The following is a 26638-nucleotide window of genomic DNA, read 5'->3' on the forward strand; positions in this document are numbered from 1 at the left end:
GATAGTGGGATTAATTGCGACAAAGGAAATATTCTGGTTAGGTGAGCTGGATTGGCTAAAGGACATCTGGTTGAAATTATTACTGTTTTTATTACCTACTGCAGAAAATACTTATGCCATTGTTATCATGATACTTTACTGGATATCTGCAACGCTCCAGCATCTTTGGTCAGAATGATCCCCTGTACAATCCCAAACTCAATAATTCCGTCTGAATGTCTTAGCATCTCCACATCTCATTCTTCTGAGGGTTTCCACAAAACCAGTCTCTTTGGCCAGGCTTTATGTCACAACTTTCAATAACATCTTCTCTGGGTTGATGTTCATTTTATTCCCATATACCTCACAAAGTCAAGACCATATTTTTCAAAACATGAACAGCCTATGTGAAAAGACAAAGTAAACAGAAAAAGATACAACTCCAATAAAAGAATTCAAAAACAAAATTTACAGAAATTACCTACTTTACTAACAGACATAAAACCTTGTGTTAAATATCCACATCTATATTAATACAGCACCGTAACAAGGAATACAGTGTGATTGCATTTTGTAGCAATGCTTAGACAGAAATGTCCTAACTCCAAGGAACCTTTTGTTACTATGATTAATATGCTTTGAAGGTCATGCTTGCTGTCTAAATTAACAGAACCTCCGTGGTCCAGCAGTCCATATTATGCATTTAGAAGGGAAAAAAGAGGTACTACTGGTGTCCCAATGTACAGAAGAGTAGCCCAGGATTATTGAAGGATTGGTGTGAGGAGCTGATTGAAAAAACAATTTTCAACTGCAATTTAAATATGTAGGTATACGACTAGCAAAGCTAGAGGTGGAAATGTGCAAAGATTAATCAGGCCCTTATTGAATGCTGGAAATGTGGAAAATATGAAAAAAGTGACAGATGAATGTTTCTTTCAATAGATGACTGATGTGCTGCACATTTCTAGCATTTGCACTGTTAGTTTCACTACTCTTTGATAAATAACAATCAAGTTATCTTAAGAAAATTTTACATTGCAAAACTAGAATGTTCTTATTAATTGAAAGCCACTAAGAGGCAGACAGAGTGCATCAGGGCAGTAATGTTGATAAACCATTTTCATAGTTTAGTGTATCATCCACAATGCTCAAGTTGCTAAAGAACAGATAAGTAACATTTCACCAATTTCACATCCATTTCACATCTAAATAACTCAAAACATACATGGTTGATTGAGGGTACATTCTCCAATATGGGAAGTGGCACAATTTTCTTTCTTTGCCCTGTAAACGTTAATCATAGCCTGCAATGTCTTAACCTAAAGGTTGAGGAACCTTTACAGATTCAAAATACGAGTCATAGTCTTCAATGATTTTTCAACATTATTGTCATGAGTTACTGTATCACACATTTCTAGGGTACAAGAATGAACTTGAGTCCCAATCTCCAAAACTAGCTTTGTGATAAAATCAAGTGAACCTTTGCACCACACATTAAATAATATATTCAGCAAATTGACAGAACTAATATTCAAATTAAAATATACATTTCAAAACAGTGATGTTTAACCTTTTAAAATGTTTGTCATGTAGCAGTAGGTAACAATCTTCAGTATGCTTAATATTGGCAAAAGGCCATTAAGAATCAGTATATATTCCAAATAAGCATGGGTTCTTTGCACTTGGATTGGAAGTTGCATATCGGTTGAATTTAGTCTAATAGGATTCTAAACAATGAAAGTGAATTGGGAACCATTGGAATTTCATAAAATGCAAATTAATGGCAAATAATTCAATCCATCAAATTCCTACACACGAGAGTGAAAAAGATGGACTAAGCTCACTGCAATTCTCCAAAACAATTTTGGTTTACTGGAATTCCATAAATTTTGGTACATTGGAATTCAATATTGTGGGATCCTTCGACTTGCACTCTTTGAATGTGCAATCATAATTTGGTCATGACCAATTGAGAATAGCAAAAAGACACTAAATCACACAACCAAACTTCAGTTCACAATGACCAAAATTTGCACCAGGGTCAAAAAATCTGCCTTTACATACATAATGATTAAATAGGAACAATTCAAAAAGTACACCAGATCACAATGCTACTAGTCCCTCAGTTGATTACATCCCACTAAACAGCTCTTTATGTTTAACGAGGAACCAAGGTGAAAAGTTACAGCCCATAATACATCTGAAACTAAAACAGGTTAAAAAAAAATAAAATGAATCAAAAAATTGATATCTTGAATAAATGAATTATTCCACAGTTTTAAGGTCCCGGGAGAAAGTAAAAATTTGTGATGGTCATCAAAACTGAGAGATGTGAGGAAACAAAATTTAAAAAAATCAATCAAGGACAGTTATATCAAAAAGCATTGCATTTGCATTCTTTGCCACCAAAAAGCATATTTTGGTCCATTCAGAAACAAAAACAAAATCAATTAACAGTAAAGGTTCATTTGAGAACCACTATAGTAATTTGACTCAAAACTTGCCATAGTAGTGGTAGCTAATAATTGGTTTCCCTTTATTGGCACCTTCAGGGTGAAATTCTTGCTCAAGTTTAGCAACCAAAGTAGACAAGAACAAAGCCGTTTCTTTCTGCTTTTCTCATTGCATCTACTTTCTTATCAGCATTAGTGGGCATGATCTTCTTCCAGGACCTTAACCATGTAACGTGAGAAGTGATTAAGGTGCTCAATCATCAGCCTCATCACAAGCTAAATGATGCCTTACCCAATATCCACAAAAGCATTTCCCAGCAGGTCCTTGTGGTATGGCACTTAGCCTCAAAACTATAAATAATAGATAGAAAGAAACTTAGCTAGAATTCCTGTCATAAATTAAACAGTATAATCTCTCTCACAGCCTGAAAAACCTAGCAACTTATTTATACACTGTTACAAACAATAGACTAATGTACAAAATAGAGCTGGAAATTACTGCAAAAGCTCCTCCCAGCTGATTGGCTTTGAGAAAACTTCTCTTTCAAGCCAAAGATCATAGTTCATTTGGAATTCTTCCGGCAATACCAACTGCTGCCCCAGGACACTCTGTAAACAGTTATCCACTGGGGCAAAATCAGGGTTGCTTGGGTTTTTGTCATATCTGCGGCTGTTAAACCGTTCAATGTTGGCTCTCAATGCACATTCCTCGGCTTGAAAGTCCCACGGACGGGCATCAAGATCTAAAAATAATATTTGTAAACATCAGCAAATTGTATTTAAAACATTTTTAGTTTAAATTAGATTTCCAACAGGTTGTCTGGTATGTCACTGATTTAGCGTGTGATGATGGAAAATCTATTCCAGAATACCAATTCCATCATATTCCTCAATGGGCTTACAGATTAAAAAAAATGTTTACTTGAATACCTACCTAGATTCAATCTTTAGTATTTCATCCAAATAATGCATTACATCTTCATACAGCAATAAAAAGATAGCCCAGATTCTGCATTTATCTAATTGAGCTGGAAACCCAATAAAACCCCCAGTTTCTAACCATTGTACAGCCCTCAGCCAGCCAGTTTCACCATCCAATTGATCCTTTTCAAATAAAAACTCTGTCCCCAGTGAAGATCTTAGTTTAATCTACCTAGTCAGATTTGGCTCGGTTAACACAGATGCAAATCAAAAGAAGATTGGTTCAAGCTCCACTCCAGGAATTTGAACTCGTATTCCACACTAATATTTCCAATGCCAGGTTAAGACTACCAAGGAAAATATGAAAGTACCCTCCAACACCAGCTGCACACGTCCTCCCAGATGGGGGAAGCTGCAAGCTAGAGAGTTAATGCCAAAACAGTATTGATGAATTATTGCAGTGCCATCCAGGGATTGCACACACTACAACCATGGCCCACTAGCACTGGACAGAGCTTCAGATGGTGCATGGATCACCTATTAAGCAGGCACTATTATGTAATGGAATATTCTCAACTTGCCTGAATGAATACATTTGCAACAACAATAAAATAAAGTTAAAAAAGGAAGAAAGTTAATAAATAAAATGGGGTTAGTGGTTAGTTCTTGATGGTTGGGACAGACTTGGTGGGCCAAAGGGCCTGTTTCTGTGCTGGATGACACTATGACAATATTCTAGAAACTCAACACTATACAAGATTCACCAGTCTGACTTAGACATCCATTCCCTCCATCACGTGTACATCTTGGCTGCAGCGTGTACTTTTTTCCATTCCAATGCCGAAATCAGGTACAAAAGAATACTATTACATCACTTCCAATTTCCCCTTCACGATACACACTATCCAATTGCAACACACACCCTCTGTTTGTAGCTGGGTCAAAATCCCAGAATCCTGGTCTGACAGCCAGATGTAAGGAATACTCTCAAATCTGAAATGCAGCAGCTCAAGGTGACAACTCATTAATGTCTTCTCATTAGGAAGATCCAATAAATACTGGTTTGCCCACATCCAAAGAACGAAAATATTAAAATAAAGGCATCACTCTGTCGTTTTGCGGTGGGCAGAATTGGAGTATTTCTTGCAGGTGTAATGCTGAACAGAACTAAACTATATTTTGGAGTTTAGATGATCTTCTTGCAAATCTAAATAGCACAGGTAGTCTCCCAGTATTTCAAAAACTATTATTCATCACTTATCTGTAACCATCAAAACAGAACTGCTATTTAAGAGATCTAGAGATGCACTCATAGGTTAATATATTTACTTGCAACATTGGTGACTGCACTTCAAAGTAATTAACTTCACACGAAGCACTGAAATATTGTGATATAACAAGGCATCCTGAGGAATCAGACGTTCCTTTTTAGCTCATATGTTTAAAACAATTCTCATCACTTTAGTCTGCCTTTATAGCAAGCTGATTTTGCATCTGTTCAGATGAAACAAAAATTATAAGCAGGTATTTGATCACCGTAGAGAAAATGTTAAAAACATTAAAATTTATATTTCCAATCTTGTGTGTTACAAAAATATAAATATTGGTCACATACCATTTCCATAAGCCCAGTCATCATTCAATCGATGGCGCACCTTTTGGTAAATCGCAGACATCGTCTTCATGTTGCTCTTCCGCCACTGGCGCCCCAGGTATTTGGTTTGCACCTTAAGTAGCTTCAGGACGTACAACTGCATCATGGCTTGTTTTACCTTGAGTGCTCGTTTCAGGATTGGGGCTGATTTAAAAACGACCAGCATCTAGAAAAATAAAAATTGGTCTCTTTCACTGAAGATAGCAGCTCCTAAAATATTCCTCCCTGGATAATGGTATTTTACAAATAATATTTAGTAATCTTGCCAACTGCAATTTGGTAAGCAGATGAATTCTCTAACAGATTTTTGGAGACTAGCAGCTATATTATCTTAAGAAATGTAATAAAATTGAACGTCCATGTGTCCTGCACACTGCTCAGTAAAGAAATAACCTAGAAATCTGAAATTTTGCATGCAAGTTAGAATTACCATGAGGATATGTATTATATTCTTAGTTTTTTTTCTAAAACCTCCATAGGAGGCCCTCCATAGCTGAAAGGAAGCCAATTCTAATTTTCCCCATTGTAAATTGGTGAGATTTTGTTCAGATCTATTTTTGAGGTACATCAGAGATTTTCTTTGAAGTTGGTTGTTTTGAAATTGGGTATATTGTCTCAATTCAAAATTATATCCATCATCACCATGGTGAAAAAGAATGGGATATTGCAGAGCAAATCAAGAAGAATGTGTGTACCCTGTGCATAGCTCAATAAAGAAACAACCTAGAAATCTGAAATTTTTGCAATGCAGTTGAGTTTAGCATAAGGATGTGCACTGCAACTTTAGTTTTTCTAAAACCCCTTTAGGAGGCCCTCCATAGGCCAAAGGGGCCCTAATTTTTAAGATAAGATTTTAAGATCTTAAAATCTTATCTTAAAAAGATATCTATTAGTCATATATACATCGAAACACACAGTGAAATGCATCCTTTTGCATAGAGTGTTCTGGGGGCAGCCCGCAAGTGTCGCCACATTTCCAGTGCCAACATAGCACGCTCACAACTTCCTAACCTGTACACCTTTTGGAAAGTGGGAGGAAACCAGAGCACCCGGAGGAAACCCACGCAGACATGGGGAGAACGTACAAACTCCTTACAGACAGTGGCCGGAATTGAACCCGGGTCGCTGGTGCTGTAAAGCGTTATGCTAACCGCTACACCACCTCATTGAAAATTGATGACATTTTTAAAGATTTATTTTGGAGGTACTAAATATTTGGGTAGACCTGACCCAAGTACTTTTTATCTACCTGAACCACAAAAAGAAACTGAAAATTTGTGCAATTAGTTTCTGTGAGAGACCAGCTACAATTTAAACCAGTTAGGTGAATATATCCGAGAGAAAGAACCAAGTTTAGTGAGATGCCAAAGAAATGTCTGAGATACTATTCCAAGGGCTGTTTACAATGACCAAAGAATCCTTTTTTTAAATGTTTCTGGTGGAAAAGCTTTCCTCATTACTCTACTTTTGGCTGATTGCTCTGGCCATGGCATCATCAGGTATTACTTCAACACTTCAGACCGGGGGTTGGGGGGGGGGGCGGGGGGTGGTGGTGGTTGGCGAGGTGGAGAAAATCTCCCATTCGGATGTTAAACTCCCTTTAAATTTCACAAATGTGGACAGTGTTACTCCAAAATGTAACCCTGGTCGAGAGACAGCAAAGGAAAAAAAAATTCTAAAAGATTGTAAACTTATTGTCTGGGGTGAATGTACAATGGATCACAAAACAGCCATGGAATGATTAAATCCATGTTGCAAGATTTTGTTAAATGCAACCTGTAATTCCAGGAGATACTAAAGGAGATGAATTGAAAGCACGTGCTAAGGCATCATATATTTGGAAAAATGTTAAAGCATTACACTTGAAGACCTATATGCGAACACTTTTGCCAGGTGATTCATCTGCAAGAGAGTTTACTTCAAATTTATTCAGATAGGCAATGGGGAAATTAAACATGACTCAACAGGAATGATTTTGATGAAAAAACTTGGGCCAAACTGTTACATCACTTCATGGTCTGATGCAAGCTGATATTACTCAACACTATTTGAATTACCAATGGTTATGTGAAACAACAATTTTAGCATCAAAAAATGATGCCATGCAGGACATTAATCAAAACTGTCTCTCAAGCCATCCCGGACAACCTGTACAATATAAATCTATTGACAATGCAACAAATATTAATGAGGTTGTACATTTTCTTGTTGGAATTTTAAACTCTCTGTGCCCTCACATAATCTTGAACTAAAAGCAGGAGCTCCAATCATGCTACTTAGGAATTTGGATCCACCAATCCTCTGCAATAGCACAAGATCATCAGCTCAAAAATTACTACCACGTGTAACTGAGACTACAATAATGACTGATAATGCTGTTGGGGAAAATGTCCTCATCCCTCAGATACCAAATATCTCACCTGATCTACCTTTTCAATTCAAGCAACTTCAGTTCTCCATTCAACTCAGATTTGCTATGAGCATTAACAAAGCGCAAGGACAATCAGTAAAAGTTATTGGCCTTAATCTTGAAACTCGATGCTTTTCCCATTGTCAGCTATATGTTGATTGCTCCAAGTTTTGAGATAAAATAATCTATACATTTTTACACTGACTTCAAAAGAAAGAAACAGTGTGTTCTGAAGCACTTCAATACTGAAATCAAGTTTTTATACAGTGTGCATATGTATATACCTAAAGAGAAATATAAATGTAATTTTTGCATATTTATTTTCAGTGTTTCTATTTTAAATTGGTAACTTTAGTTAGGCTATATAATTTTAACCCCCTAATTATATTATTCATGGAATAATTATATATCTAAGATAGATTTTATTAAATTACAAGGAGTGCTATAAAACCTGATTGCATGGAAATCAATGCAAACATGATTGCTTACATAATAACCCAAGCAATACAGGATATAGCAGCTAGTAATAAAGGAGATGGTAGATCTTCATAGCTAAAGTCTGTTGAAACATTATATCATCCCATTTACCAGTCAAACTTCCTTAAGATACAAACTTTTGAATGAAGTATTGTAGATTACAGAAGTTCTAAAAGGAGCATAACATTTAGGCTGTGGGCAAGCAAAGGGAATGTCAGAATCCCAAGGAAGTCATTTTCCTTTTCTTTTAAGATTTTAGCTTTCACACTTGACACTGAACTGAAGCCATTTAAATCTCACAACGTTAATGTGAAAGAATAAGTATAAGCTGAAAGTGGTGGCAGATGGAATTTAATCCAGACAGGATGGAAGGAGTCAAATGGTGGTAGTGGAGAGATGATTTCCAGATTGCAGGCCTGTGTCCAGTGGTGTGCCACAGGAATCGGTACTGGGTCCCCTGCTGTTTGTCATCTATACTAACGATTTGGATGAAAATGTAGTTGGCATGATCAGTAAATTTCCGGATGACACCATAATTGGTGGTCTAGTGAACAATAAGGAAAGCTGTCTCAGGTTACAACAGGATCTAGATCAACAGAGAAAGTGGGCAAAGGAATGGCAGGTGGAATTCAACTCAGGCAAACGTGAACTGATGCATTTTGGGAAATTAAACCAGGGCAGGACATACACAGTAAATGGCAGGGGGGTACAAATACATTGGTCCCTGAAAGTGGTGCCAAAGATAGACATGGAGGTGAGAAAGGTGTATTGCATGCTCGTCTTTATCAGTTCGGGCACTGAGTACAAGAATGAAAGGTTGTAATTATAAGGAGAGATTGGATAAGCTGGGTTTATTCTCACTGGAACCTAGGAGGTGGAGGGCGTTGACATTATGGAGGTTTATACAATCATGAGGGGCATAGACAGGACAGTCAGAATCTTTTTCCCAGGACAGAGCAGAACGAGAAGGCACAGATTTAAAGTGAGGGGAAAAATTTAAAGATCTGAGGGGTAAGTTTTTCTACACAGAGGTGGTGAATATTGGTAAGAAGCTGCCAGAGGAGGTAGTAGATCAGCTATGATTACAACTTTTAAAGGGTGTTTGGATAGGTACTTGGATATGAAAGACAAAGGGATATGGGCTTTCTGTGGGAAAATGGGATCAGTGCAGGTAGGCATCACAGTCAGTATGAACGAGGTGGGCCAAAAGGGCTCACTTCTGTGCTGTATGCTTCTATGATTCTATAAGTACATCAGCACCCGAAATGATGAGTAAACTATAAATATCTGAACTGGTTATTCATTTCAAGCATTCATGGTTTTGGTCTTTTTATTTCCATGGATAATTAGTTTTAAAAATGAAATTATTGCTTTTATGATGAGAAAATTATAAATTACTCCTAATTATACAATTGACTTCCACAATACCTACCATGGTCCTGGAATGTTTCCATTTGGTCAATTTATTAAGGATTCGAAGGAGGTTTATACAGGAGAAGAGGTTCCGCCAGCAGAACTGGTTGTTATCACCTGCTTCCTAGGTGGGGCAAAAAGATACCAATATTAAGGACCTTCTGCCATCACAGAAATGAAGTTACATCTGTAACAGCACAGAACAGTAAAACAGTTGTTTTCTTAAACTCTGCTAGTTCTATAAAATACATTATTTCATAAAGACTTTGTCTATAATAATCAATCATCTCCTTGATACAACACTTCTCTGACAAACCAGTAAGGATCTAGTCATTTAAGAAAAGCATGCGGACAGGCACATGAACAGGCAAGGAATACAGGAATATAGACGAAGTTCAGGCAGACAGGATTAGTTTAAATTGGCATCATGGTCAGCACACACACAGTAGGTCACAGGGCCTGTTCTTGTGCTGTACTATTCGATGTTCTATGTACTCAATGATTCAGTTGATGTTATCAAATCAAGAAATGTTGGAATATTGCTGCTATATCTACTTAATGTGGAAAGGCACAGTGGTGATCTCATGGAAGCTCTAAATTTCTTACAGACTCGAAAGGCTGGATACAGAGAGCATAAGTAGACCTGGCTGAGGAATGCAGAGTTAGAGGTCACAGCCTCAGAATAAGTAATTAGAATGAGACAAGGAGAAATTTCTTCACTCAGAGGGTGGCAAATCTTTGGAATTCTCTGCTCCAGAAGGCTATGAAGCTCAGTCATTGAATTCACTCAAAGCAGAGATTTTTGTACATTAAGGGAATCAAGGGATGTGGGGATAGCACAAAAAAGTGGAGCTGATGAAATCAGAGTAATACAGCACAGAAACAGGTCCTTCAGCCCAACTTATCCATGCTGACCGAGAGGCCAATCTAGTCCCATTTGCCAGAGTTTGGCCCATAATTGCTCTAAATCTTTCCTATCTATGTACCTGTCCAACTGTCTTTTAAATATTGTTACAGTACCTTCCTCAACCACTTCCTCTGGCAGCTCATTCCATATACGCACCACCCTGTGTGGAAAAAGTTGCCCCTCAGGTCCCTTTTAAATCGTTCCACTCTCACCTTAAACCTATGCCCTCTAGTTTTTGATTCCCTTTCCCTGGGTAAACGACTACATGTATTCACTCCATCTATGCCCCTTATTATCTTGTACACTTCTACAAGATCATCCCTCAGTCTCCTACGTTCCAAAGGATATAGTCTAGCCTGCCCAACCTCTCCCTATAACTCAGGCCCTCAAGTCCTGGCAACTTTCTTGTAAATCTTATTTACACTCTTTCCAGCTTAACTATATTCAATACTCCAAGTGTGGCTTCACCAACTACACTTGGAGTAGATCAGCCATAATCTTGATGAATAATTGGACAGGCTCGAAGGGCCATGTGGACTTCTGCTTCTGAAGTTCTTATGTTAATTAAATATTGCATTGTTTGTGCAAAATTGGGCAAAAGGCTGATGGTTGTAACTCTGTCACTGCTGGTCATACTATTAGCAAGAACAATGGTAGAATGAATTTGAGCCTTACACTAAAAGTATTGCCACATAGTCAAAGTGATTTAACTTAGAAGAGTGCCAACAGAACAAGCAAGCATTACCATAAGCATTCCACAGAATCTCAGATTTCTAAATTACTACTTGACCATTAACAAGATTTTTCCAAGATTGTTTCAAACATCACCTATTTTAAGTAGCTTTTTCTTAAGTTTCCCCAACTACGAGCGTACTCCAATGTTATAACAACCATTTACTAGATGCATAAATTCCACAAATAAATTAATCAATGACATAATTGACCATATTAATTCCCACTATTTAAGGGTCAATAACTTTACTGGATTATGCAAAATTTGCAAAAGTTCACTATAAATGGATTCTGCTGAATTTTCAATCCCATTTGTCTATAGGATGCACTGGCCAGTGACATGAAGGTGGTTTTAAATGATGGAGTAAAATCAGGGGCAGAAGTGTAAAATCAAAGGTATGTGCAAGTTTGGTAAAGAAAATGAGGATTTTTGCGACTTCACTCCAGAGGCAATGTAGCTCTGCAGAAATTTTGTTGATGCTCTCCTGCAGCTAACAGCCTTAATAAAATAAAACTGATACATTCTAACAGATTCACATTCAGTCATATATTCATTGCCTGGGGGACAGCTAAGTGAACTTGCTTTATATCCCATGCATGTTTAAATGAACAAAATCCGTTATCTCATTACATATTACCAGCATTTATCACTGTCTTAAAAAGTGTTAGGGTCACTCAAAAGTATTCTTGTATTATTAAGGCTTAGTTTTCCCTGAAAGCTATTTCATCTTGTGCTTCCTTGTTCAAAGGAGGCATTTGATTTTCGTCTACATTATACTCTGTATCGATGACCTTGAAAAGGAAAAGAACTGCAAATGCTGGAAATAAAAAATAAAAGCAAAAAGTACTGGATTTACTCAGCAGGTCGTGACACTTCTACAGTGAAGCAAACTTAAGTAATGTTCTCATCAGAACTGCATTTGCTTCTCCTGGAACCTTAGTTTATCTGTAAACACCCTAATCACTCTCAGAAGACCATGATAAACCACATTAGACTTTGCTTACTTACCAAGCTCTCTGCTGTCAGTTCAGGTAGTTCATGTACAACACAGTAGGGAAAATCCAATACAGAAATGCTATAGAAACATGGGCATAAATGTGGGAAGTTAATGATAAACAAGTTTAAGATCAAATTTCAATAAACACCCTTGTACTGATGACTTTGTGGTACATATGTACTGTCTGCCATGTTTCAGGAGCCCTTTTAAAACTCTTGCCCATAAAGCTCAATGTGGATTCAAGTTCCACTTCTTAAGACTTGAGTAGATATTCTCAACTAGCGCCTCAATGAATGCCAAGAGCACACTGAACTGACAGGGATGCCTTCCTTTGGTGACTTTAAACCATAAACATTGACCCTCTCAGATGGTCTGAATAGAGTAAGGGGATTTCCCAGTATTCAATCCACTATTTATCCATCAACTAAGTAAATTTTTTGGAGTTCCTTTCACTGCTTTGTAGAATCTTCTGTGCAAAATCTATCTACATCATAATAGGGTATTACACTAAAGATACTTCATTGTTTTTGAAGCACTTAGGGACATTTCAATGTTATAAAAATGGTACAGAAATTCAAATTTTTCTTCACAATTGTCAGACGAAGGCCATAAACCACAAAAATATAAAAAGTATAGATATAATCAACCACTGAAAAGATTGAGAATGCACATTTAACCAATGTTAGGTCATCTAATCAGAAATATACCACTGTCCTGCACCCCTCTACGAATAACAGTTATAGCATTTTGTTAAGATCCATGCTGCCAAAGTTGTTGAAAATACAAAATAATGGAATAATAAAGCCCCATGTTTTTGTTTGTTTTCGGTTTGTTTTAAGTGGTGCTATTTAAAATTAAGTAAAAAGATTAGGAACTTTATTTACAGAAATTTCAGCCTGGAGGAGAGGTAGAACACCCAATGACAATTTTTCTCTTGAGATCTGATCCCTTCGTGCCAACATTCCAATGATGATTGTTCAATTTCATAGCAAGAATCAGGAATGATTATTCCACCACAAGGAACATTATAGCAGTCAGATATTTGTCAAATGTGCACATTTTCAGTAGGACTGATGAATTGCAACTCATTCCTAAAGCCTGGCAACTCTCTCCTCCCTCGTGAATGAATGAGTTCCCTGATTATCACCTTAACACAATTGTCTTTCTCTGTACAAACTAGCAATTAAAGTGATAAAACTTCACCCTCTCCTTAATACTATTATGCTATGCAAAATGCTGAGCTAGGATAACCTACAATTTATCATTGTGCATGAAAACAGATTTACAAAGGAAATTTTTATGAGAAATGTTTGGTTGGCATTTCAATCTAGAGTGCCACTCAATCATAGAATACAAGTTCTGCCACATTAACCTCCACATGAGTTACCTATTTTGACCAAGATTAGAGAGGAGGATCTGGTTAAAAAACTGAAAAAGCCAACAATGAAATTTTAGACGAGCAGAAATACTCGATCCCAGCAACTCACTAAGCAACTTGTTGGATAATGATTCAACTTTTGGAGTGATTAGATTACAATCCCAGGCGTAAACACTGCAAGGGCGTTCAGAGGCCTTACCTGTTCTTAGCTGTAATGTAGGACATGATATTCTGATTGAAGAACTTCAAAATGAGTGGAATGCAGTTCGCAAAAACCAGATGCTGTGCCATGTACTCAAACTGCAGAAACACAATACAACATAGAATCAGGTTTATCCACATCTTCTCAATACAGCCAAAAGAAAAAAAGTCTCATATTCATTCTAACAGCTTTCTGCTTAGTTGGCTGGTAAGTGCACTATCTTACTTTGTACCAAATTCTGAAACCAAGCCAATACCTGATCTGCATGATAAGACAATTTTCAGCATCAAAGATGTTTTAGAAATGAAAGTGATTGCTGAAATAGTTGACCCCAACTGTGGCGATGTTTAGGAAAACAGTGATGGTTGTCAGATTCTGTCATGCTGATACTTGGCATCAATGCCAAATTTATGTCTAATGGGTGGCCTTTTGGAGTAACTAGCTAAGAGTTCCCTCTTGTCAGCATGGGTTTTATTGATTTACCAAAGGCTTTGTCAACCATGGTTAGTTTTATCAGGATCAAAAACTACCTATAATTGAAATCAGCCTTGTGCACTTAAAATGGGAAGTGAGGAAACAATCTCTTTGCATTTGGAATTGGTTTATTATTGTCACTTGTACCAAGGTACAGTGAAAAACTTGTCTTGCATACTGTTCATACGGATCAATTCATTATACAGTGCATTGTAGTAGTACAAAGTAAAACAATACAGAATGAAGAATAAAGTGTCACAGCTACAGAGAAAGTGCAGTGCAGGTTGGCAATAAGGTGCAAGGTCATAACAAGGTGGATTGTGAGGTCAAGAATCCATTTTATCATACTCGGGAACCATTCAATAGTCTTATAACAGCGGGATAAAGCTGTCCTTGAGCCTGGTGGTACATGCTTTCAGGCTTTTGTATCATCTGCCCGATAAGAGAGAGGAGAAGAGAGACTGTCCGGGATGGATGGGGTCTTTGATTATGCTGACTGCTTTACCAAGTTAGCGAGAAGTATAGATAGAGTCCATGGAGGGGAGGCTGGTTTCCGTGATGTGCTGAGCTGTGTCCACAACTCTCTGCAGTTTCTTGCAGTCATGGGCAGAACAACTGCCATACCAAGCCGTGATGCATCCAGATGGGATGCTTTCTATAGTGCATTGATAAAAGCTGGTGAGTGTCAAAGGGGACATGTGAAATTTCTTTAGTCTTCTGAGGAAGTAAAGGTGCTGGTAGCTTTCTTGGCCATGGTGTCTACATGTTTGGGCCAGGCCAGACTACTGGCGATGTTTACTCCTAGGAACTTGAAGCTCTCAACCCTCTCAACGTCAGCTCCGTTGATGTACACAGGAGCACGTGCACCACCCTCCTTCCTGAAGTCAATGACCAGCTCTTCTGTTTTGCTGACATTGAGGGAAAGGTTGTTGTCATGACACCATGTCACTAAGCTCCCTATCCCCTTCCTGTACTCTTGACTTATCATTATTTGAGATACGGCCCATTACAGTGGTATCACCTGCAAACTTGTAGGAGTTGGAGCAGAATCTGGCCACACAGTCACGAGTTGCATGGGCCTGTTGGAATGAATAGCCCGTATCTGCACTTTACATTTCTAAGATTCATTAAACTAAAAAATACTGCACCTTGACTGTATATTAAAGCCATTCAAGGAGTTTCCTCCTTGTCTGCTGGCCCAAAAGTTTAAAAGCTGTGGTTGAATTTTCAGTTTGCAAGCTTGGGAAATGGAGGCAAGGAAGATGGGGTGGAGTAAACAGGAAGTAAGGAGAAACCAGGAGTAGTTTCAAAATTTATGTTGCAGAATGCCTCAAGGAGTGATGACCAGGGAGGAGGGTGGAATAATTCCCTGACTCCATGTCCATTTATTTGCCCCACCAGCAGTATCTACACTCTTGCTTTTATAAATCAGTCCTCCTTTACACAAATAAAAAAATCTTTGACTAGGTTTTTGTTTTATCCTCTCCTTTTGGATCCGTTTCTTTTCTCTCTCACCTTTAAGGAAGCTTTTCTACGTTAATGGTGCTTTCTAAATGAAAAATACAGATTATAATCCATACAGCATTTACATAAACTATTCAGGGGTAGAGTGCAGCAGAACAGATAGTAATATTGAAAAATTCCATTACATCAATAGACATTGACAACGGCAAAGGAAATCACACGTATACCGTCTGCTTAGTAGAACAAAGAACAGGAAGGGAGTCCAAATATATGTTATAAATATACAAATAAAAGAATAGTTACAGAAAGGATAGCATTAATTAATGTTGAAAAGAGTTGAAACAATGGCAAATGATTGATTTGAAAGGGTGGAAGAGGAGGTCAATTAATTAGCAAGAAGACAGTAGTACTAAAAAAAGTACTGAAGCACGATACAGCAAAGGCAACCTCTTTAACAAAAAAGGCGTGAGGTTTTTTTTATTTGTTCACGAGACATGTATGGCCCCGTAAAAGAACACATGTTGTCCATTCATAGTTGTTCTGACAGCAACAGGTCAATGTGTTTTCTGGGAGCTGTTGAACAACAACACAGCAGACAATTAATTACCAAATTTTGATTTTCAATATCACAATGTAACATGATGGAAGACAAATCTGCCACTTCTTGGTTCAGGAATGTAATTAGTGAGTACAATAGTGATTTTAGTGATTGCAACCACTATCAGCCTTAATGTTAGCATGCAAGTTAAGTAAAGTAGCAGCTAAAATTGGCTGGGGTGATTGCTTATGACTGATGAAGTATCATACACAAGCGTTGATCAATTTCAAGTATTGACAAACCGTACATTTTCCTTCAAATATCTAACATTCGCTAGCTTTTCTTTGTTTCTGGTCTTCCTAAATTTTTATTTATCCAAATCCAATCAGAAAGAAATAGTTCGGACTTATCACATGTGAGCAGTCTCCAAAGCAAAAGATAATACTGAATTGTACAAGTGATTAATTATGATGCAATTAAAATATAGTATTGGGCATCAATATGAACAACAGGGGAAGCTGTAGAAGAGATTCATTCTGATCTTAGAGAGATTTTAGTTATGACAAGGGCAGAGAGACCGAGACATAAGATTTATTATTATAATGTTAGCAGGAAATTTGTTAGATACTCATAATTGAGACTTCACTCAGACAAATTGGAAAAATTCATCTCAAAATGGTGAATCAGGGCTTAGGAGAGATCAGTCAGATGATCACAGAATACTGGGCCAGATATTTCAGCAACAGAATAAATAAATTCATAATATTTTCTTTAAAAAGTGCATGAATATTTAATTCTGAAGATTTCTGCTTCATAGATCAGTGAGTTTAGTTGGGAAATCAAAGGTATCCCAGGTTCAACTGCAGATTCAATTGAATTGAGCAACATACTATTGTCCCCACAGCTGACATCCCTAATTAAGATTTACATGAATAATGTCCTTTTGCATGAAATACAAGAGCCAAATCTTTGTCAGAGACACTAACAATATAGAAAACACTATTTGCCAAACAAACTTGTGACCTTAATCGCCATTAAATATTAATGGGTTAACTGGTTCATATAACAACATTACTTACCTGATAGATGTGGTTGATTTTGAAGTGCTTAAGTAGTAGTAATAGGACAGCAGAAATTGCTTTCACAATGACCTCTTTGTGCCTGTTGACATCTACTCCCAGCTTCATACTCTGTAGCACCGTGGTACTGTTAGGATAAAGTGCGCATCACTGCATTACTGTACGATGGGGTGACACAGTCACTGAGGCAACAGAAGATGAAGAGGCAGAAATAAAGCTGCTGGGATAAGAGGAGTGGGGATGAGAAATAGTTATTGGCCTTTGGGAGCTAAAGGGGAGAAAGCACAGGCCTTAAAGAAAGCTAATGTGGATGAAGAGTTAAAGACTTTACAAATGGCAAGACAGTACTGACTTTATAGAGAACTAATGGGGAGAAAGAAGGCTTACCTGATGGAGAACAGGATTAAGTGTAGCTGATTACAGGAAAAGAAAATCTCATCGCTTCTGAGAACAACAGCAACTTACCAAGATAACTTTAAAAAGTTGCAAAATATTAAATGAATACAATCTTATTAAAATTATTTTCAGTGAGTGCCAGACTTTATATGGGGAATTAAGGTAATTCATCTCCTGAATGCAATGAAGTAACTAATATGGGAGATCAAGGATCCTATTCCAAAAAAAGGAAGAAGAAACATACGGCATTTCTTCTGGTAGGACATCAGCAAGAATGTTGATTGAGTCAGTCTTTGCTTTTGAGGTTGGAGCTGCAGCCAGAAGGATCTTCAGTAAGGCAATCTGTAAGAAGAGTTGAAGGCAGAAGTTGAAGGAAATTATCTTCCTAATAAGATTTGCATCAAAAATCCACCTGTAACCTTTATAATGGTTAGCCTTCCCAAAAAGTAGACTAAACAAAAATGGCAGGACAAAGCACCAAAATTTTCTCGCAGTTAAGTGTAGACAATGACAAATGAATCCTGTACACAATACTATGGCTTAACAGCTTGCAAAAATGGAGAATAACATCCCTAGAGTGCAACCAGTCAGTGCTGTAACATTGGCACAGACCCCACAACCAGGAGGTTTTCTTTAACTCCTTTTGGGAAGTCAGAAATTTAAAGAAATAATTCTTGAAAGTTCTCCCGCCATTTATTATCTCTGTGTAGCTAGCATTATAGTATTGCAAATTCCATTTCATGAACTAGATATGGTGGTGGTGCAACTTGGGTAAAGGAGCAGCTAAAATTGACCAGGGCAACTGTTCAGTCCTGATGAAGGATTGTACGCAAGTGCTTATCAATTTTCAAGAAATGACAATCACGTACTTTTTTTTAAAATCATATTTCTAACACATCACTAGTCTTTGTTTGTTTAAACCTGGTCCAACTTTCTTAAATTTATCCAAATCCTATCAGAAAGAAATAGTTCAAACTTTCCACATCTAGACAGCTTTTTTTGCTCCCATCTTCTGGTGTTTCAGCTGAGCACGACGCTCCATTTCTACAGCCGTAATGGTGGAGACTGGATTACCACCAAATGTTGTGTGATACAGTTCCTCTTGACAAGGAAATGGTACACAGCAACCAATGGAAGTAAAAAAGCAATCAAAATATTGAGAGAACATAAATAATTAATAAAGTTTTAGAACAGAAGTATAAAAAAATGAACATAAGAAATCTCTGTAAAAATGAAGCTACAATTCCAAAAATAAAACAGCCAATTGATATTTCTGAAGGACCCTCCACAAAGAAAAATAACAGTGATGTGGCCATAGAGAAACCAGGAGAACCTATCTAGAAGAGAAAAGGGAGAGATGGGGTGGCTATACTTAAAAGTTAACAACAGCAGTAGTGCAATTTGAGTCAACCACAGCAAATAAAAGTGGGATCAACTACATATCCCTACTCATGATACAATTTGCTCTAAAACAAACATGACAAAGACTAGTATAATAGATTACTTGATTATACAAAAGCAAAGCAATGTGCATGTTGGCAATCTTAAGTAGAAACAGAAAATGCTGTAAATACTTTGGCAGATCAGTCATATCTATGGAGAGAGCGCTAATGTTTCAGATCAACAATCTTTCATCTCTTTCAAGAAATTTCTGTCTTATTTTAGGAAACAGGATTCTCGAACACTCATTCTGAGATGAAGAATAATTGCCAAAGACACAGTAGAGCAATGAGAAACATTTAAAACAGTGTTTGAAGAACCTAGTAAAATCTATTCCATCAAAAAAACAGAACATACTAAAAACTAATGAAATCTTGTGAATGAACAGTGTCTTAAGGGAAAAAAGAATCAAAGCAAAATTAAATCATTAAACATAATATAAAATATTCATATATTAAAAAGGGAAAGCTAGGATGGGAATAGGAGAAGACAAAATGAGACAAAAAAATGATATAGCAATAATGAAAATGCAGAAATACCATAATTTTGCCCTAGTATTGAACAGGGTGACCAATGAAGTTGACGTTACTTTAAAAATAAAATGACACTACATGAAGGAAAGAGGAAGTAAATTAACAACCTCAGAAGACTGAAACTCCTAGACCAGGCAGATTGCATTTATAAATTTTATAATCTAAGGAACAGATAGCATCAAAATTATTACAACATATAACAATTCATCAATAAAAGTATAATGCCAGAGAATTAGCAGATAGCTATCTGTATAGCTATCATTTAAGAAAATGACATATTACATGCCAATGGGAACCATAGACCATTCAACTGAGCGTCTGTATGATGAAAGATAATAGAATTTACATTAAAGGAGAGAATACAAAAATATCTAGAGCAGAAAACATATGTAGTCACGGAGTAGTTGCATCAAATTGTATTGATGCATTTAAAGAGAAGCTAGATAAGGATACAAGGGAGAAACAAAGCCTTACAGGGAAAAAGGCAGTGAAGGAAATGGAGGAACATGAGTAGGACATGAACACCAGCAAGGACTAGCTGGCTCATTTTTGTGCCAAGTATTCTGCGTAATCCTGTGCCTAAGAAATATATAATTTCACACTAACCATGTATTGAGGCAAACTGGGTAATATACCCTGATACAGAACTTCAGCTGGTGTCAGGTCAAATTCTTCATCTCCCTAAAAACAAATAAACAATCTCATAAATAACATGCCAATTAATCCTGAAATTGAGCAGTGTCTAGGAAACGCTGGAGGGAGCATACCGTACTGGAAGTGGGTGATTATGGACGCCACAGCTTGTTACAGGGAAGTTTCGTGGACTAAACAGTACTAAAGAATCAAAACATTTTTCACAAGTATTGATATACATTAGGTTATAAGATTCACTTAATAGATTGAACAGTACTACAGAACACCAGGTTTTGTAGCAACCACATAATATACACTGCGAGGACTCATGAACTGAACAAATACTACTTCGTAAATAGAAGCTTAATGGCAAATTGCAGAGAGAATAATCCATTAGCTCAGGTGTAAGAGTCCCCACTAATTTGGACAGGTACATGGATAGGAAAGGTTTTGAAGGTTAAGGGTCAAGCCAAAGCAAATGGGACTAGCTTGGATGGGGCATCTTGGTCAGCATGGACCAGTTGAGTCGAAGGGCCTGTTTCCATACTGTATAATTCTATAACTCCATAACTTATTAGGGGCCATGCTTTATAATGAAATATACGAGTAATCTTAATGTTGAATAATATAAGCAAAATCATTGAACCAGATTTGGTTCATTCATACCTCAAATCCAATTATTCACTTTTATTCCACAACTCTTGATACTTGACTAAGAACTTTTCATTTTAAACCTGAAAGCTTCAATTGTCCATGGGCCATCTTAGTCTTCTGGAGGAAAGTTTAGATCTCCACCAGAGCAGAAAAGTGCTCCAAATTTTAAGATTACTTCCCTTCGTTCTCGATTCACTCACAAAAGGAGAGAGGTCCCAGAAAACCTATCAAACAGTTATTGTTTGGTAAAGTTTTAATTCTCCTTGTTGAAAAAATTGTTCTCATTAATTGGTCCATGGCCAAAAGTTCTTCAAAAATAGATGCAATAATCTGATTTGGGGAGCATAGTAAAAAGCATTTATTCCCCCCCAAGAGATTCATTATGATTGTGCTAATCAAACCATCACTTTTAGGTGAATATTAGTATTATTCTCTCAATGGACCTCTCCTGTTCACAAAAGGATGCAAGCACAATTTTTCAAGATGGAGACTAGACAAATAAAAATAGAAAAAACTTATATACTCAGCAGGTCATGCAACCTGACCTGGTGAGTATTTCTAGAATTTTTAGATTTTATTTCAGATTTCCACCAAGTACAGTTTTTGCAGTTCTATTTGAAAATAACCAGACTTTAAAAATACCACCCATACCGCAGAAAGTGGCTTTTTCAAATATTCCTCCTCTTTCTTGATCTGGACTTCGGCAATTGCAATGTACTTGTGCTGTAGAGTAAATAAATGATGAGTGCATACATTGTTAGATAAAATCTGCACATCTGTTTGAAAGAAACAATACTGTATGTGCAATAAATACTTGACCACTGAATTTTTTTTTGGTTATCAATGTCAAAGACTACAGTCTTGGACAATGAAATGTTTTCCATATGAAGCATTCAGTGTGAATCATGTGCCTGCAAGGTACTGCATAGTAAATGTAGAGCGAAAGAACCTGTAGGATTAGCCAACAACTCTGTCAGCTCCAATCTCAGATGCTCCTTCTGTACCAATGGTAATGAACATATCAGCTATCCAGTGACCTATGATAGCAGCTTCTGAAGAAAGGTCATCAATATGAAATGTTAACTCTCTCAATGCAAATTTCATCTGTACAGATGAGCCTTCTCATTATTTTATCTTTTTATTTTGGATGTCTACTGCCTGCATTATATTTACCTTGTGAACCTATATCAATATGAATAAGTATAATATGGCTTGTTTAACATGTGCTATACACGAGCACAATTTTTCAAGATAGTGATAAGCCATTTGTAAAACAATAGACATTTTGTAACAGGGAATTTTTTTTCAAAAATTAGTTTCAATTTCATAACACATTACCAGTTGCATTAAAAAGGAGGCAATATATTATCATTGTCAATTATTATAGAGATGTTCTGAAGAAAGGTTATTGGCTATTTTTTTCTCTCAGGCATGCTGCCTGATCTGCCGAGTATTTCCAGCATTTTCTATTTTTATTTATGATTTCCAGCAGCTGCAGTTTTTTTGCTCTTACTAACACTACTGCTGCTGGATTGAGATTTTAACTTGAGCTTTTCTTTTCCCCATTCCTTGTTAAGTTCTCTAATTTCTTCCCCCAGACTTGGCTTTATTCTTTTTTTTTAAAAAAGGTAACTAGTGTTGGTGGGAAGGTCAAGATTTATTACTCAAATCCAGCTGCAGTTTGAGAAGGTGGCAGTAATTCTAGAATTTTGACTCGGCTATAGTAAAGAAGCCACAGATATATATCTGCCTGAATATTATGTACATGGAGGTTATGGCATCCTCTGCATATCTGCTCTTGCCCTACCGGGTGTAGCATGGGTGAGGGAGACTCAGCTGAACAATCCTGCTGAATTGACACAGTACATCCTGTAGGTGGTACACCTGCAGCTATGCTGGACCAGTAAGTCAAGTGTTGATAGGCTAACGACCAGGCACACTACTTTGTCCTGGTTAATACTACATATTGGGTGCATGCTTACAACTGTAACTGCCCAGTCACAAATAGAATACTCTGAGTTGTAGAGGATTTACTTGGAAACAAGATGCAGTATTCATCACAGAACCTGCACTAGTAGTCAATGTACTTTTGTGCCTGTTCTAGCTGAATTCCTGCTATATATGACAGTTGACTGTCACATTTGCTCATCCACATCCAAATAGATGCTTTGTCAAAATGACTTCTCTGGTTTAATTCTTCGTCATGTCTGATGCAATCACATCCAAGTCAGACAAAGTAAGTAGTGTTTATCCTTACTGAGCGAGTTTAGCAATAATCAGAAAGGCAACTGCTATCCCGTGTGATGAATCCCAAAAGGGGAAAGAGAAAAATACTAAAACATCTGGATGTAGTTTCCTCTGTTCGTTTATTTTCCATATCAAAATGGAAAACAAGTTCTACAAAGATATTTAAGATTATTTAGAGGATATGACCCTCACTAGACAGGTTAAAGTGGATCTCCTTCACCTACCTGTTTAAGGGTTTTGATACTTTCATGGATGGGCCGTGGTAATCCAACAACAGTATCAGTGTCACTGCAAAGAAAATTATGGAATAAATTTTTCAGATTCAGCCCCAAATGCAATCTTCCTGGGTCTACAGAAGTATTCTTCTCACTCACAAATCCATTTTTGATGAAGAATATGAATTTGAGATGCTAATGGAACATTACCAATATTTCTATTCTTAAAGGAGCTACAGAGGATATTTTATTAAGGATATGTTTTATTCCTTAGCATGTATTTGTTAAAACATTAACCAAGTCAGTTTCCTAACAAAGCTCATGAATTGTAAATAAAGTACACTGACACAGTAAGGAATTTCTTTATAGATTGGGTTGAAGGTTAGACTTATTTCTGAGGCAGACTATATGAAATTTTGTATCTATTTTATAACAGAAAAATGCTTCTTACCAACTGACTGACACAAAGTCCTTCATTTCACAAGCTTTATTATTAACAAAGCATATTTTAAATTCTTTGGACCTAACAAATTCTTAAGGTGAAATAAATGAATACTTTTCATTTGCAGGCATGGACAGTGAGGTTTGGAATGGCTCACTGATCAATCAGAGACAGATTTCCAGGAACATTGCCAGAAATAACAGTGAGACAAAGTGACCCAAGTCCCAAGGACAGTAGCAACAGTAACTCACAAATATATTATTTTAAAAACTTACCATAGCCACTGAAAATCAGAACTATTACTAACAGAAAATACTCACCTTCCTAAAGTATAACCGATGAATTTACTTCTGCTGGATTCTAAAAAAGTTTCAATGTCTTTTTCTCTGTGAGAGAAAACAAAATTGTTTATCATCATGGGGAAGATCTAACAAAATACGCTGAGAAACTGGGAATAAACAATTCAAGGTTCCACTGAAGGAAATCTGAATCGAAACAGAAAATGCTGAAAACACTCAGCAGGTGAGGGAGAGGAATGGATACAACAAAGGGAACATCTCTGATAGGTTGAAGCCAGAGTTAGCCTAGTGATAAGCTGTTGAAGTTATCTGGTTGAGGAAACTATATTGTGAGCACCTACTGCAGTACACTAGATTGAAAGTAACACAAGTGAATCGCTGCTTCACCTGGAAGTATTGTTTGGGTCACTAGGTGATAGAACACAAGAAAATAGTAGGCCAACCAGGCCTCTCAAACCTGCCCTGCCATTCAATATGACCATGGCTGATCTATGCTCCCCTCAACTCCTCTTCTGTGCCAGTTCCCTATAATCCTAAATTCCTCCGACTTTATAATACTTATCTATCTCCACCTTAAATATCTAATGATCTGGCCTCCACCACCCTGGGAGCAGAGAATTCCAAAAGATTCACTACCTCCAAGAGAAGAAATTTCAGTTTTACATGACCCACACTTGATTTTGGAACTATGCCTACTTGTTTGTGACTCTCCATCTAAAGAAAACATCTCAACCGCTACCCTGTCAAGCCTCCTTAGGATCTTGTGTCTTTCAAAGGAAGGGATAAAATGCTAAGGGATGCATTTTCTCTGAACGGGAGAAACCAAATGCAGATTGGGTGACTGCTTTGTGAAGCAACTGTGTTCCGTTCACAAGGATAATGCTGAGCTTCTCATCGCCTGCCACTTCAGCCCTCCATCCCACTCTGCCTTCTGTCTGTGGCCTCCTGCGCTATTGTAATGTTCTCTTGTTTCTCATTCCTCAGACTCTGCCCGACTTTGCTGAATATTTCCAGCATTTTATGTTTATGTTATCAAAAATTAAAATGGGAATTCTTTCCTTTGGTAAGTATTCAAAATTTTATCATTTGGAATTTTCATCTCCAATTCCCAATGCACCAGTCAGCTACAGACTAGCTTCTCCACGAAGCAAAAGGATGGCCTTTGGTTGCTGCTCCATTCTCAACACAGGCGTGCAGGTATCAAGGATAGGAGTATTCTTTTTACAAGTGAATAACCTGGTAACAAGCAGCCTAGAGTTTCAACATTGATCACCCGCATTCACTTTAATAGAGCGAAATTAATGATAAGAAAGTCACAGTCTGGCCAAGTGCAGAAGTGGAAACTCCTGACCTTAGTGTCCATGGCAGGCTGAGGACGAACTGTTGTAACCAGTATCTCTAAATGCAAGTTTTTCTTTAACAAATACATGGACTTTTGCAGGGGAACTTATAGTGATCCAGCCCAAAAATAAATAAATAGACAGACCCATTTAGCAAATGTCTACCAGATGTTCCTCACCTCACTTTAGGTGCCCAAGGCAATCCCTTTGGAAGTGATAAACGCTCACAGGTTGGGTGAGGAATTGGTGGTGGCAAAACCTCTTCCCTTTCCAAAGGAAATGTTTCTGTCTCAAGTGAGTTATCATTATCATCATTCTCATCATCATCCTCACGGGGATCTTCGGTTTTGTATGGGTCCTTCTCATTATAAGCATCCAAATTATCTTGCTTCATAAGTGCCTGCATTTGGAAATACAGGAACTTTTAGCAATAGAGAAAATCATTTTCACCAAAACAAAACCAAATAAAACAAATACTGAAAGGAAATCACAGAACATTGTTTTTTTTAAAATGGGAAGTGGCTAGAAAATGTGAGTGGCTGAAGCAATCCTACCACAAAGAAACTTCTTATAATCAAATTTAAGAACACATAATAGCAAACAATTTAGCTTGTCTACATACTTTACTATGTTGAAGAAATACAGAAACAGATCAGCGCATTAAACTGTGAATCTAAGAGTTAAACTGAAACTATGCTAATTTATTGTTACATCAATAATTTCATTGTACATTGGTGAATGTACATCAACCTTACCTTGTGCTCTCTGCGGGCTCGCTTCTGCTGCTGTTCTATTAGGTCTGAGGCAGATGCTGGTGGTGAGGCAGCTCTCATATTACGGATAACTTTGATGCTGTCTTCAGGAAGTGGTGGGAGACCAAGTGCTTCACGTTTCTTCACTTTAAGAACCTGCAAGTCTTCAAAGCCTCCTAATGACAGCTGTTTAAAAAGTAAAATAAAAAGAGATCTCAAAAATGTTAACCCAACTCAATACAGATCCAACTAATTGTTCAGTTGACTTTGACAGTTGAACTAATGTAATTCTTGGAGCATTTTAACAATCCATAAATCTTAATCCGATTCACAGTTCAACAAATCAATGGCGGGCCTCAAACTGCATTCATTATATGTATGAACAGGATATTCAACTTTGGAAGGCACTATAGTTAACCTTGGTCCAATATCCACCTGTCAGATATTTTCCAGTAAGAGAGTTAAATTAATAGCCCATGGTGCTGAGGTCCATTTAACACCCTGAGATTTCATAAAACTAACTCAACACAAACCAAGGAAAACGCCATGATCATTCCATGACTTTACATAGAGTCTTTGCCTCTTAACCACTGAGAAAATTGGCAACC

General features: G+C 37.2%; 1 protein-coding gene across 3 annotated transcripts in view; it reads right to left on the reverse strand.

Annotated features, from left to right (window-relative positions):
• Window positions 1-307: 307 nt before the first annotated feature.
• Window positions 308-26638, reverse strand: part of strip1 (striatin interacting protein 1) — a 39638-nt gene continuing 13307 nt past the window's right edge. Inside the window, exons 9-21 of one of the 3 annotated variants that reach the window (XM_052034784.1) lie at window positions 26034-26216; window positions 25458-25678; window positions 23960-24025; window positions 23207-23270; window positions 21387-21458; window positions 20055-20129; window positions 17720-17817; window positions 17080-17206; window positions 13522-13622; window positions 11956-12022; window positions 9327-9431; window positions 4969-5173; window positions 308-2783 (exon numbers count right to left, since the gene is read on the reverse strand). In XM_052034784.1, the coding sequence (XP_051890744.1) occupies window positions 2686-2783; window positions 4969-5173; window positions 9327-9431; window positions 11956-12022; window positions 13522-13622; window positions 17080-17206; window positions 17720-17817; window positions 20055-20129; window positions 21387-21458; window positions 23207-23270; window positions 23960-24025; window positions 25458-25678; window positions 26034-26216 (1482 nt within the window). In that variant the 3' untranslated portion in view covers window positions 308-2685. The other 2 variants (XM_052034783.1, XM_052034785.1) reach the window with 2 other exon arrangements.

This window comes from Pristis pectinata, chromosome 20 (assembly GCF_009764475.1).
Source record: "Pristis pectinata isolate sPriPec2 chromosome 20, sPriPec2.1.pri, whole genome shotgun sequence".
Classification (NCBI taxonomy): domain Eukaryota; kingdom Metazoa; phylum Chordata; class Chondrichthyes; order Rhinopristiformes; family Pristidae; genus Pristis; species Pristis pectinata.